The sequence below is a fragment of the Dunckerocampus dactyliophorus genome, chromosome 3 (genome assembly GCF_027744805.1).
Source record: "Dunckerocampus dactyliophorus isolate RoL2022-P2 chromosome 3, RoL_Ddac_1.1, whole genome shotgun sequence".
Classification (NCBI taxonomy): Eukaryota; Metazoa; Chordata; class Actinopteri; order Syngnathiformes; family Syngnathidae; genus Dunckerocampus; species Dunckerocampus dactyliophorus.
This window is the reverse complement of record NC_072821.1, coordinates 2,688,097-2,701,752: the sequence shown is the minus strand read 5'-3', so window position 1 is coordinate 2,701,752 and position 13,656 is coordinate 2,688,097. Positions and strand designations below refer to the sequence as shown.

Genomic DNA, 13,656 nt, shown 5'->3' with positions numbered 1-13,656 from the left:
ACTCTTCCAAAAGGTCACAAAAGACCCCACAACAACATTTGACAAAATTTGACCTTTTTGGAATGTGTGTCCCCCACTACATCTGGCATAAATGTAATGCCACATTTAAGAAAAAGAACATCATACCTACAGTCAAATATGGTGGTGGTAGTGTGATGGTCTGGGGCTGTTTTGCTGCTTCAGGACCTGGAAGACTTGCTGTGATAAATGGAAGCATGAATTCTGCTGAAGGAGAATGTCCGGCCATCTGTTGGTGACCTCAAGCTGAAAGCAACTTGGGTCCTGCAGCAGGACAATGATCCAAAACACACCAGCAAGTCCACCTTTGAATGGCTGAAGACTTTAGAGTGTCCTAGTCAAAGTCATGACCTGAATCCTATTGAGATGCTGCGGCATGACCTTAAAAGGAAAAGCCTCCAATGTGGCTGAATGACAACAATTCTGCAAAATTCCTCCATAGCGCTGTAAGACTCAATGCAAGTTATCACAAACGCTTGACTGCAGTTGTTGCTGCTAAGGGGGGCCCAACCAGTTATTAGGTTTAGGGGGCAATCACTTTTTCACACAGGGCCATGGATTTTTTTTCTTCCTTAATAATAAAAAGTTTCATTTGAAAACTGCATTTTGTGTTCAGTTGTGTTGTCCTGCCATGAAGGATCCCTGCAATCTGTTTTTAACGTTTTTGTTTTGTTTTCAGGGAGACGACTGAGAGGGAAAGCCTTCTACAACGTCAACAGCAAAGTCTACTGCGAGGAGGACTTTCTGGTATGTAACTACATAATGGTCGGCTCCATGGCCACTGGTGTTTTATATGCAATACAGAGCATTGATTCGCTATCACCAGGAATTTCTAACGCACATAAAGTTGCTTCTTGATGCTTACAATGCTTTTTTTTGGCACCGTATGACTGTTTTTGCATTCACCTTTGGGGCAGTTCTGATCGAGCCCTATGAACTCTGCCTAGCAACAAGTGGCATCAAAGGGACAAAGCAAACAAGCTAAAGTTCTCGTCGCGGGGACTGTCAGAAAACGTTCTTTACCCCCGTAAGAGGAAACTACAATCAGAGTTAGGGGCCACCCCAGCAATTCACACTACAGGACAGTTTTAAGATGTGTAGTGAAGCCTGCTTTTTTACAAAGCTGTTCTCCATGACCTAATGTTGTGGCCGCTGAGTGTCCAGTTTCGATCACTGCTACTTCAGATGTAAAGCAGGATGATCTAGAGGTTTGGAGGTCAGACAACAAAGACGGGGTGGGTGGATCCGTCACCCCCGCAGGGGAGGAGGTGATGGCAGATGGTCTGACCAGACCTGAGATGTGATGTGAGGGCAGGGGGGGCTGCCCTTTGCTGCTTCCTCCTACCTCCACCTGGTAGCTGTGACTGCACTATATGTGCCCCCCACCCCCACCTCCACCAGTCATAAGGTCATAACCCTGAGGGGATTCAGCACTACAGATGGCCACCGTCATTATATGTTTACACCGGAGGCGGGTTAGGGGGGCTTTTGATTTGATGTATTGGGGTGTTTTATTTCCTGTAACACCCACAAGGCGCTGGTCTGGAAGTTGCTGAACAGCCTTCCGTAGTCCATGACACCCATAGACCAGCGGTGTCTAAACTTTACATTCAGAAAAATTAAAGGATGGGGGGGCCCACTTTGATATTCTTTACATTTGTGTCGATAGTCGCACCTGGCTATAAGTCACAGAAAATACCGTAGGTCAAGATATGCTAAGTACGATAATCCCTCGTTTAATCGCGGTTAATTGGTTCTAGACCCGACCGTGATGAGTGAATTTGAGCAGGATTCCTGTATAAATCCATTTTTTTTGTAGTTGAAGCATAGAAACCATGTTTACAACCCTCTAAATGTGTTTTTTAACATTAGAGCCCTCTAGACATGAACTAACACCCATATAGTCACCTGTACAATCATATTACCCAATATAGTAGACATAATAAGAGCAAATAAGACATTTAAGGCATAAATAAGACATAATATAGACTCGCACATGTTAGCATTGGGAGAGTTCCTTGTTTTGTTTTTTTTACTTCTGGTTTCTGTACAGTACTTCAATGTAACATTCCTGACACCAAGTGACCAGTGTGGAATGCTACCTATCATTCACAGCGTCTCTGAATGCGTCTTCCGAATGCCTCATGTTTGCATTTTACTTCATTTAGCCATTTTTATGCTTGAAAATGCTTTCTTCAACCACGAAACAGTGATGATTTATAATAGATGTGTTTTTGAAAAAAAAAACGTGATAGAGCGAAAGCTTGAAATTCGAAGTGCAGATTTTTCTTTTAACTTTTTAAGTCGCGCATCTGATTTCCTCCACAGTACTCTGGGTTCCAGCAGACGGCTGAGAAGTGCTTCGTGTGCGGTCACCTCATCATGGAAATGGTAAGACACACAGAAGCTAGCCCAGTGGAGCCAAACAGAACACCGTTTGACTTCAGAATCAGTTCCCCCTCGTAGGAAATCATGTAAATACACACGATCTGTTCCAGGGTCAAACTATCATCATCATCAAACATGTGTGAACTACATACTGAATTTTAAACATTTGTTTGACTCACAAGTATACAAAAATAAGTTAACCACTTAAAACACTTAACTTTGGACACGTGACACAGTGAGGAACAAGTGTACCTGGGAGGCAATAAAGCTCAGCCTTGTTGGGAATGGAATATTTTCCCACTGTTCTGGACGGGTCCTGCTCCACATCTGTGCTTGTCTACAACAGGGAGAATTTCTTTGCGTAGTATAACTATCTGTTTTACTCTGCATATGACAGTAAAACTCTTGAAGCTTGAATCTTCTTACCCGCCCTGGTGTGTGTGTTTATGACTGTGAAGATCCTTCAGGCGCTGGGCAAGTCCTACCATCCAGGCTGTTTCCGCTGCGTGGTGTGCAAGGAGGGTCTCGATGGCGTGCCGTTCACCGTGGACGTGGAGAACAACATCTACTGTGTCAAAGACTACCACACGTAAGAATGTCCTCCTTTTACCCAGCGAGACAGACCCACGTTGGAACAGGATTAGGAACTCTCCATCCAAAATAAAGACAGCTTTGGAACAAAAAAGGCTTCGCTACACATCTCAAAATAAAGCTCTGCTAACTTATTAAAGCTACAGAGGCACAAATGGCGCTGACTAAAAGCACTTTTAAACCGTCTACATTCCAGCATCAAGGTTAGATATTGGAGTTTGGCTGAGGTCTGCGCTCCACTGAATGCTTATGGAATTGTCCGCCACGGCTCAGGTCATAGAGTGACATGAGAGTGGATGGTTCCATCCTTCAGGTCATAGAGTGACATGAGAGTGGATGGTTCCATCCTTCAGGTCATAGAGTGACATGAGAGTGGTTGGTTCCATCCTTCAGGTCATAGAGTGACATGAGAGTGAATGGTTCCATCCTTCAGGTCATAGAGTGGTCGGTTGATGGTTCCATCCTTCAGCACATTTCCAGGATGTTTCAGCATCCGTTCTACATTTCAGTTCAGCTTCAGCATTGCAGCATTCGCACCCAATTTCTCCTGAATTGTCTTCATCTAGTTGAGATGGCACATGTGAAGAATAATAATAATAATAATAATAATAATAATGATAGATTTGATAGGAATGTCCAAGTGCTGCAGTAAAACAACAAGCTAGCTCCAGGTGGTCACGATGCCATCCCTTCTGACGCCGTCATGAGCCTTTCAAAGTTCTTGCATTGGAGTTGAGCGTGTGCCATGCAATTGTCCACTGAAGTGCCCACGGGCGGTGTTTTCTGGTTGGTCAACTCGGTGAGCAACCAGGAAGGGGGCAAACACTTTTCCACACCACCGTATGTGGCTTTACCTTCAATTTAGCGGGCAAATTAGTTTTGTAGCTCCAAGCGGGTTTTAATTTGGTGGAAACGGGCCCAAATGGCTTTTTTGACGCTAAAGGTTGCGACCGCTAATCTAGTTGTATGTGTCCATTATAGTATTGCTGAAAGAACAACTGGTTTTAGGAATGAGTTTGGCTTCTGTTCGAGGTTTCTTCTTTCTGTAGATAAACTGTGGATGATGACGTCACCCTTTTGGAATTATTGCAGGGTTTTTGCTCCCAAGTGTTCCTCCTGCAACCAGCCTATTCTTCCAGCTCAGGTAAGCACAATACCTCAGTGGACCCCAGTTTTCTAATTTATTAGCGATATTGGTCACGTTTGTCTCATATAAAATCTAAAATACTGACACGTGGTAGACTTGGATTGAATGCTCACTGTGGATGTGTGCTGTGTCTCATCAGGGCTCTGAGGAGACCATTCGAGTGGTCTCAATGGACAAGGACTACCACGTGGAGTGTTACCACTGTGAGGTGAGCACACACACACACACACACTCATAATGTGTAATCAATACAGCCCTACTATGAACGCATGCATCATCACCACATCCGCTTTGTTTTCAAGCCCATTATACGAGGACACACACATTCTCCTAAAAGGCTGACGTCCGCGCTCTCTCGAGGAATCAGTGAGACGCACTGGTGGTGCTTTACATCACGGGGTGGGTCGGGACCCGAAAGTAGGCGGCGGATCCGTTCTGGGTGGGTCGAAGACTGCAAGTCAAACATTGAATGAAAAGATGACATTTTGAAGTGAAATGAAGTCAAATTGAGCGACATTTTAGTTGTTTTCCTGGACAAAATGCCGTCATAAATTCCTCTAAAATGCACTTTGGACACGTGCAGTTATCATGCGTGTTTGTGTTTCCAAAAATGGCAGTTTGAAAAAAAAACCAATTGCTTGGTTTGACTTAAAAGTATACAAAATCTAAATAAACATATGAAGGCATCAATAAATACATGTCAAATCAAAATGACTTCAATAAAAGTTAAATAACAAAATGACTAAAAACAATGTATGTAAAAAAACAAAACAAAAAAATAACAATTCACTCAAAATAACACGGACTTCAATGAAAACACAAAACATAATAACAAATAAAATAACATATTACATGAAAGCAATAAAATAACATAAAATGACTTGAGAGTATAAAAAAGTATTTACAAATAAATAAATATCTAGCAAAATTAATTTAATAAAAATGACAAAATCATTTAAAAAATAATGACTAAAGCATAAAAATAATAGAAATAAATAAAATTAAAAAATGACTTAAGTCAAACTGTAAAAGAAAATGACAAATACACAAAAATAAAAATGGCAAAAGTGTAAAAGAAAATAAAAATAAATTATAAAAATGACTTTAATAAAAGACAATTAAAAAAAAATAAAAGCGTGAAAATAATACAAATAAATAAAAAATGTAATTGATTGAAATGTGTAAAAAATATATGTATAAATAAAAAAAACTAAAAATGACGTGTGTCGTTTGTGGCTTGCGGGTCTCACGTTGAGACCGTTTGAGATGCCCTGCTTTAAATGCAGCTGCTGCCATTTTGTGGTTTTGATAAAAACTGGAGGCCTGGCGGTTGCCTACAGCCACAGCTAGTTATGCTAAAGTTTTGTTTTTTGAACCCGGCTCTCATGAGATGATTTGTAGAGCACGCACGCGGCAAGTATAGGTGAGGCCGTTATCCGCCAGTGTTAAAAGGAAGACGCGCTGTAGCGCTCACAGGCGTACTACACAACACAGCAGCAACACAACCAATGTTGTCATCGCGGTACATCAGGAGGGTGCCTACAGCCACAGACGTTAATGCCGATGTTAGTCCATGGGACTTTTTAAAATAGCTTTCCCATTCAATTCGCTTGATTTGAACGTAGAAGAAGGCTGACAGCCCCGCCCTCCACAAGCCTACCAAAGGGTACCAAGGGGTACCAAAGCGTACCAAAGCGTACTAAAACGTACCAAAGCGTACCAAAGCGTACCAAAGCGTACCAAAGCGTACTAAAACGTACCAAAGCGTACCAAAGCGTACTAAAACGTACCAAAGCGTACCAAAGCGTACCGCTGCGAGTGCCGACCCAGCAAAGGGTCACTGAAGAGTGTCGTTGACGGATTCGTGCCGCTTGCCGGAAAGGAGGCTTCCTACGTATATCAAACGTGTCCCTCCATCTTTACATCAGGACTGCGGCCTCCAGCTAAACGACGAGGAGGGCCACCGCTGTTACCCGCTGGACGCCCACCTGCTCTGCCACGGCTGCCACATCCACCGGCTGCAGTCCCAGGTTCCCTCGCAGCCGCCCCCCAGCTACCCCCTCCACGTCACTGAGCTGTGAGGGAAAAGGGGCAAAACGACGTGGATCGGAAACCCCCCTAGGTGCCCCTTGACGCCAACCTGCGCAGCGGTGCCTGGGCGTTGGACTCACGCCCGCTGCTCCCAACTCACATGCCAGGGCTTGAAGGCTGCTCCCCCTCCAACTGTGCCCCCGTGTTAACCCCGAGGGCCCCCTTCGCAGTTGACGTCATGCCTCCTGAACCTCGCATGGGGCCACTGGCTCTGCGCTCTTCATTTCGCCACATTTCAAAGGCCGCCCACCCCCGGGGGGCCGCTGGCTGTAGTCGCTGGCTGGACCGGACAGGCCCGGTGCGGCCATGCTGTGCCTTCAGAGCGGGCTCTTCGTGCTGCCGCTAACACTGACATGAGCTAACGGCTGTGTTGGTGTCCCCGCCGCCCCCTGAACAGAGCCCCTGCCCCCAACGTTCCACGTAGAAGACGTGCAGAGATTCACAAGGCGTGTCTTAATGAATACTATCTACATACTGTATACGGTGTATGAATATAAATCTATATGTTGCACATGTTTTCCACGTAGATGCTTCACCACCATTCTGCTCACGTGACATTCCTTGGTTGGAGCAAAACCTTCCAAATGTTCTTTTATTACCAGACGTTCAATCACGGCGGGGCCGTTTTTTTAATTTTTGGAGGCTTAAAACATAAAAAAAACATTTCATGATAACTCTTAAGTAACTCCAACGGTACAACTTTTAGAGGCTTTTTGGCCATTTATTTAAAATACAACATTTTGGTAGTTGCCTGGAAAAAGCAACATAGAAATTAGAAAAAGCACTCGGAGTGCGCAGACCTCCGCCATAGCGCCATAGCCCCCCCCCACCCCCATATTGTGATTCCCACCATAAATATTAGTCCTACATTGATTTTATCTACATATTTAGATTCCTTGACCATGAAAACAAGGGTTTGAATGACTTAAAGAATGCTAACATGCTAACGTTAGCATGCTTACACCTAGCTTTTATAAGTGCCTACCTCTGAAAATGCTAAAAATGTTAGTATAATTATGTTACCATTCTAACATTAGCATGATAGCACCTAGCATGATAGCGCTACATGTCTGCTTGAGTTCACATTCATGAAAATCGCAAAAAATGCTAGTATGCTCACGTTAGCATGTTAAGCATCATGGTGTCTACCTATGAAAATAGCTAAAAGTGATATTAATATGCTAATATTAGCATACTAGCAATGCTAACATAATTTTAGCATGATAACACTTAGCATAATAGCGCTAATTGGTTCTATAAGTACCTACCTCTGAAAATGCTAAAAATGTTAGTATAATTATGTTAGCATGCTAACACCTAGCATAATAGCACTAAGTGTCTGCTTAAGTTTAGAATCACAAAACAGTAATGCTAACATGCTAACATTAACATGCTAACACTGAACATAATAGCGTCTACTGAAAATGGCTATAAATGCTACTAATGTTAGCATGCTAGCAATAGTGCTAAGTGATCATTGCAGTGGCTACCCATGAAAATGGCTAAAAATGCTACTATGCTATTAGCTTGCTAGCAATGCTAACATTAGCATGCTAACATCTAATATGGTAGTGGTGTTTATATATGTGTCTACCCATGAAAATATATATTTTTTAAATGTTAATATGCTGACACCTAGCATGATAGCACAATTAACCGGGACGGCTAAATGTCCCAAAGTGCTCTGACCATTTTTTATATGCACAAATGCCGAAAATGGTCCTATCTCACATTGTTAAATAATCCTTTAAGAAAATTCCTGGATCCAGACGGTGATCCATATCACCCCCAAAATGTAATCAGTTCTTCCATATCCCATTTCCGAAAATTCCTGAAACGTTTTATCAGATTCATTCACAGCTTTTCAAGATATTTTGAACGCAGACAGACAACCAAGCAGCACATCGTGCGTTTTGCGAGGCCAAAATGCGCGCATGACGTTGCCAACTAGTGGCCTGGCATGCATATCGCAGCACTTTTTTAGTGGCTTTCCAAGACAAAACAGTCAATTTAGCTTTTCAGTGTGAAGATTTTTGCCTTTTGCTGCTAAATGAAGAGCGACTTGAGCTCCTGCGACTGGTTCGCTTGGTAGTATCAATTCTCCGTGACGAGATTATTTACAAAAATGTTGACTTTGTCTCCGCAGCAAATTCCATGCAAAGCAAAGCACACTTGTTTGACCCAAAACAGTTAAAAGGTTGCCATAGGCGCCTCCTGTGCCATCCGTCTGGTACTAAAAGAGCAAGAAGCTGTTTGTCAAACCTTAATCTGGACGTTTAGTCACCTAATGATTCAACTTTGTGGCTCTCTCGATTTCTTTTTTACATTTAAAAACAGAAAGACCTCGGAGCTGCTGGTCCCGCCCGAGGATTTTTTAAAAAATGCGTCGTTGCCACTGCTGGTGGGAACATGAGACATTAGAATGTCAACCTTTGCTTTTTTGTCCTTTTAATTGGCACTTTTTCCAATCGCCAGTTTACGTGCTGCACCGCCATGCCCACATGAACGAGCACTAGCGGCTGGACCGCGACCCGCACCTCGTGGAACCCTAAAATGGACCAACATCACACAGCACACACGTCACAAACCTCCGCCAAGGCTTCCATATGACTTCACACCTGGCGCACACGCCGAACATTTCCTTTCAAGGAATGACACGTCATCGTTGCTACATGATGTGGTATGCTTTGGATCTTGGCCAAGGAGATTCTGCTTCTTCTTTTTTTCGTTTTGTTACACCACAACACATTTTTAATCATTTTAGTACCGTAAATAAAGTGAAGCCCAAAATAATTATTCACACCATGGTCGAATTTTTAAGTGATTTGTCACCCAGAGCTGAAAAAACACCAGAAATAAAAATAGAAAATTTAATTGCAATTTTTATAGTTTAAAAAAAAAAAATTGAAAAGCTCCAGAACACTTTTAAAGGGAGATATTTAAAATTTTTAAGAGAAATATTGAATGTATGAATCATTTTAGGGCATGAAATGTTTTGTCAAAATTCAGATAATTTTTTTTTGCGCCATTTCTAATACATATACAGGATTCTTCATTTTTTAAATAAAAATGAATGAATTAATCAAAATATCCTTAAATCAATTCTTAACCCTTAAATGTATGAATAATATTAGTATAGAAGTGTGTTTGTTTGGTCATTTTTATCATGTATAATATGGAAATGTTTAAATATTTACTAAAATATTTCACAAAAAATATATAAATGGCAGCTACCTTTTTGGCCAATTATAAAATATGTGTATTTTTGACATCAAAATAGTGGAAATATGCTTACAGTAGATGCTTACAAACTGCTATGTGACGTTAGTCCCTGAAAACTGTGAGGGCATATTTAGAGGGTATTCATCATTTCAGAGCATGGATATTTTTGTCAAAATGAAAAAAAAATTACATTTAAATATGATTTTTTTCACCATTTTAGAAATATATACTAAAAAAACAAAAAAAAATCAAAATTAATTTAAAAATTCTTCATTTCTGACGCCCAAACACATGAATAATATAATAAAACTTAGACTTAGACAGACTTTAGTGATCCATGAGGGAAATTGCTTGGTCACAGTAGCTCAATCGCAGAAGAAAAACACAAACACTCTTCAATAAAATGCAATGCAATATGAATAAAATATCATGAAATAAAAAGAATGTAAGCTAAATACAAATAATATGAATATATAAGTAATAGTGTGTAGAAATGTGGTAAATGCAAGTAAATGTGCACAAGAGGGCAGACAGTACAGCGCAATAATGATGTGAATCATCTTTTGCAGACAGGTGAGGTATTGTAGCGCCGCATGGCGCGTGGAATAAATGGTCCTGTAGCGTTTACTGTGGGAACGGAACTGGACGAGTCTGTTGGAGAAGGAGCTCGGTTGTCCATGATGAAGAGCACTTTGTCCCGTGTATTTTTGTCAAAATGCCCCCAAAAATTTAAATTGAAATATATATGTATATATATTTTTACCATTTATGAAATACATAATTTTTTAAAATCAATATTAATTAAAAAACTCTTCATTTCTAACCCCCAAATTTATGAATAATATAATAGAAATATTTAATTGAAAATCGATATAAATAACAGCTAATGTTTCAATTATTTGTTTGGCCAGTTTGACAGTATTCTGTTTTTTTTTTCATCAAAATTGTGGAAATATGCTTCAATGGTTTCCTATATGACATTAGTCCCTAAAAACTATTTTTACATGATATTATTTAGAGAGTATTAATCATTTTAGGGCATGAATATCAAAATCAAAACATTTAAATAGGAATATATTTTTTTTTTACCGTTTAGGAAATATTTTTTTTAAATAAAAAATAATATAAAATAATCAAAATATCCTTAAATTAATTAAATATAAATATAAATGTATTTGATCATTTTCCTAAAATATTATTGAATATAAAAATGTGAAAATATTTTATATAAATATTTAATTAAAAATAAATATCGCATCTATTGTTCGCAGTACTTTTTTTTTTCCAGCCGATATATTTTTTTACCCATCAAAATGGTGCAAATATGCTCTGATGACATCCGAACCGCTATGAAAGGAACAAAAAGCCAAACTGTAGCAAACACATTTCCTTGGCGGAGGTAAGACAAGCACACACGGCAGCCCACTCGCATCCATCGTGCTTGTGTCGCGTTCAAACAGCTCATTCTCTGATTGGCTAAAATAAACACTGGCGCTGCCTCTCACATGATGATGATGCTGGGGACCCCCCCACCCCCCCATGAGTACTACTGAACGTGTCCACACAGCAACTAGAGTACGTGACAGGATGTGATGGAATGTAACACAGATGATCATTGATATCGGACGTGCGTCGCTCGCTCACTCGTGCTTTACTTGAACAGCCAAGCAGACGCTCACCTCTGACCCCCGCCCCCATTGAAAGAGACCCCGCCTTCCCTTAATCCTTAAACACTAGCACACTCCTAGCTTCCGTGTACATAAAGAGTCTAGTTTTGTATTTTTTCATGGCCAAAAGAAAGCGAAAGAGGAAGCACACGTCGCATGACGCCTGTTGTCACATATCGTTTTTATGTTTGGTTTTGTATCTTGACTATTATTACCTAGAGGGAACAAAAACAACTAGATCTATTTATCTAAACGTGAAAAAAGTCTAAAGTTATTTAATGTATTAAAACAAAATCAAGATGATGTATCATTTAACTGTAGAGGACGTAATCTGATATTCAATAAAGTGCTTTTCTAGCTAACTGCAAGAGGTCGCTGTGTGTGTGTGTGTGTGTGTGTGTGTGTGTGTGTGTGTGTGTGTGTGTGTGTGTGTGTGTGTGTGTGTGTGTGTGTGTTGTTGTCTTCTATGCAATGTAACAGAGCTCACCTCACTCTCTCTCTCTCTCACGCACATTGAGTCACAGGGTGGGACGCTGGCTCACATAAAGGCTGCTTTGTGCCCCAAACGTCCACGCTGTCAACCAACACCGCAGAGTTCCTGCAATCAGAGGGCACACTGCGCTTTTTATACGCGCAAAAGCGTGCGTGAACACCGCCGCACCTTGTGGGGCTCAAATTAGAGAGTGGGAGAAGGACGGGGGGGCCTGTTTGCTTCCAAATGTTTCAACAGTTGACTCACTCCTGTGGTTGATATAATTATTATTATTATTGTTATTATTATTGTTATTGTTGCCTGCGTCTAGCCGTGCCAGTAAGAGAGAAAGATGGAATATACGCAGGAAGTGGCTGGGAAATTGGGGGGGGGGGACACGATGTTTGGTTATATTGACAAGGTAATTACAAAAGTACAAAGCCCTCATTGTGGCCTTTAATGTGAGGCATGGGTCCACGGGGTTTGCAGCACTTTTTACACGAGTATTGCAGTTAAAAATGTTAAAAAGCTACTTGAAAACTTCTTTTTACACTTGCAGTTCAGTGAAGAATGCTAAAATGTTACTTTAAAGCTTCTTTTTAACTTGGCTTGCAGTTAAAAATGTTACTTTCTAGTGAGAGGAAACAACATGTTTTGTGGCTATTGCGTCATCATATCGGGATATGCTGACTAAAAAATTGCAGAGGCGCAAAGCTCTCATGGTGGCCTTAAAGATGAGGTATGACTCCATGGGGTTTGTTGCAAAGGGATTGGGATTAAAGACAATTAAAGATGTAATATTGTGAGAAACAGGCAAAACAATATAAAGTTGCTTTTTTTTGGAAAATTATAATATTATGGCAAAGTCTAAATATTATGGAAATAATGTAAAAAAAAATTAACAAAACAATTTAAAAAAAGCAAAGAGCAAAAATGAACTTAAAAATAATCTAAAAATATTATGAAAATAAAGTCATAATATTGCAAAACAAAGTGTACCAGGATTATTTGAGAAGAAAGCTGAAATATTTGGAAAATGTAAAAAAAAAAAAAAAAAAGCAAAAATGAACACGTTAACTTTGACAGCTCTAATTCTAACGAGAAAAAAAGTCACAATTCTACTGTATTGTATTGTATGTACTTTATTGATCCCACAGTGGGGAAATTTACTTGTTACAGCAGCAAGCAAGCAAGACAAGTAAAGAGAACAGTAAAGTAAAGCACTACAACATGGTTCAGGTGGTGCAGGTGTTGTAGAGCCTGACAGCGGTCGGTATGAAGGACCTGCGGAACCTCTCCTTCTTACACCGTGGGTGTAACAGTCTGCTGCTGAAGGAGCTGCTAAGGGACCCCACAGTGTCATGTAGCGGGTGAGAGGTGTTGTCCATGATGGATGTCAGCTTAGCCAACATCCTTCTCTCCCCCACTTCCTCCACGGAGTCCAGAGGACCGTCCAGTACAGAGCTCGCTCTCCTGATCAGCCTATTGATCCTGCTCCTGTCCCTGTCCGTGCTGCCTCCTCTCCAGCAGCCCACAGCATAGAAGATGGCTGAGGCCACCACAGAGTCATAAAAGGTCCGTAAAAGAGTCCTGCACACACCAAAGGACCTCAGTCTCCTCAGCAGGTGGAGGCAACTCTGGCCCTTCTTGTAGAGGGCGTGGGTGTTGACGGACCAGTCCAGTTTGTTGTTAAGGTGAACACCCAGGAATTTGTAGCTGTCTACCAACTCTATGTCCGCAGTCAGGTGTTGGTCCACTCCCACACTCTCCATCTTCACTCTGAGCAGTGACGGCTGGATGGTGTTAAAAGCACTGGAGAAGTCAAAAAACATGACCCTCACAGCGCTCCCGCTGTCCTCCAGGTGTAGCAGTGATCTGTGCAGCAGGTAGATCACTGCGTCGTCCACTCCTATCCCAGGCCGGTAAGCAAACTGCAGGGGGTCCAGCTGAGTGCCCACCAGGGGTCGCAGGTGCTGCAGGATAATCCTCTCCATGGTCTTCATCAGGTGAGAGGTCAAGGCAACAGGCCTGAAGTGGTAAGGCTCCTTGGGACGCGGTGT

General features: G+C 41.3%; 1 protein-coding gene across 3 annotated transcripts in view; it reads left to right on the top strand.

Annotated features, from left to right (window-relative positions):
* Positions 1 to 11,731, top strand: part of LOC129178510 (Wilms tumor protein 1-interacting protein homolog) — a 39,862-nt gene extending 28,131 nt beyond the window's left edge. For all 3 annotated transcript variants that reach the window (XM_054770806.1, XM_054770805.1, XM_054770804.1), the window contains 6 exons: positions 698 to 765; positions 2,347 to 2,409; positions 2,865 to 2,995; positions 4,090 to 4,141; positions 4,284 to 4,352; positions 6,073 to 11,731. In XM_054770806.1, coding sequence (XP_054626781.1) covers positions 698 to 765; positions 2,347 to 2,409; positions 2,865 to 2,995; positions 4,090 to 4,141; positions 4,284 to 4,352; positions 6,073 to 6,225 — 536 coding nt within the window. In that variant the 3' untranslated portion in view covers positions 6,226 to 11,731. The remainder of the gene's footprint in view (positions 1 to 697; positions 766 to 2,346; positions 2,410 to 2,864; positions 2,996 to 4,089; positions 4,142 to 4,283; positions 4,353 to 6,072) is intronic.
* Positions 11,732 to 13,656: the final 1,925 nt, after the last annotated feature.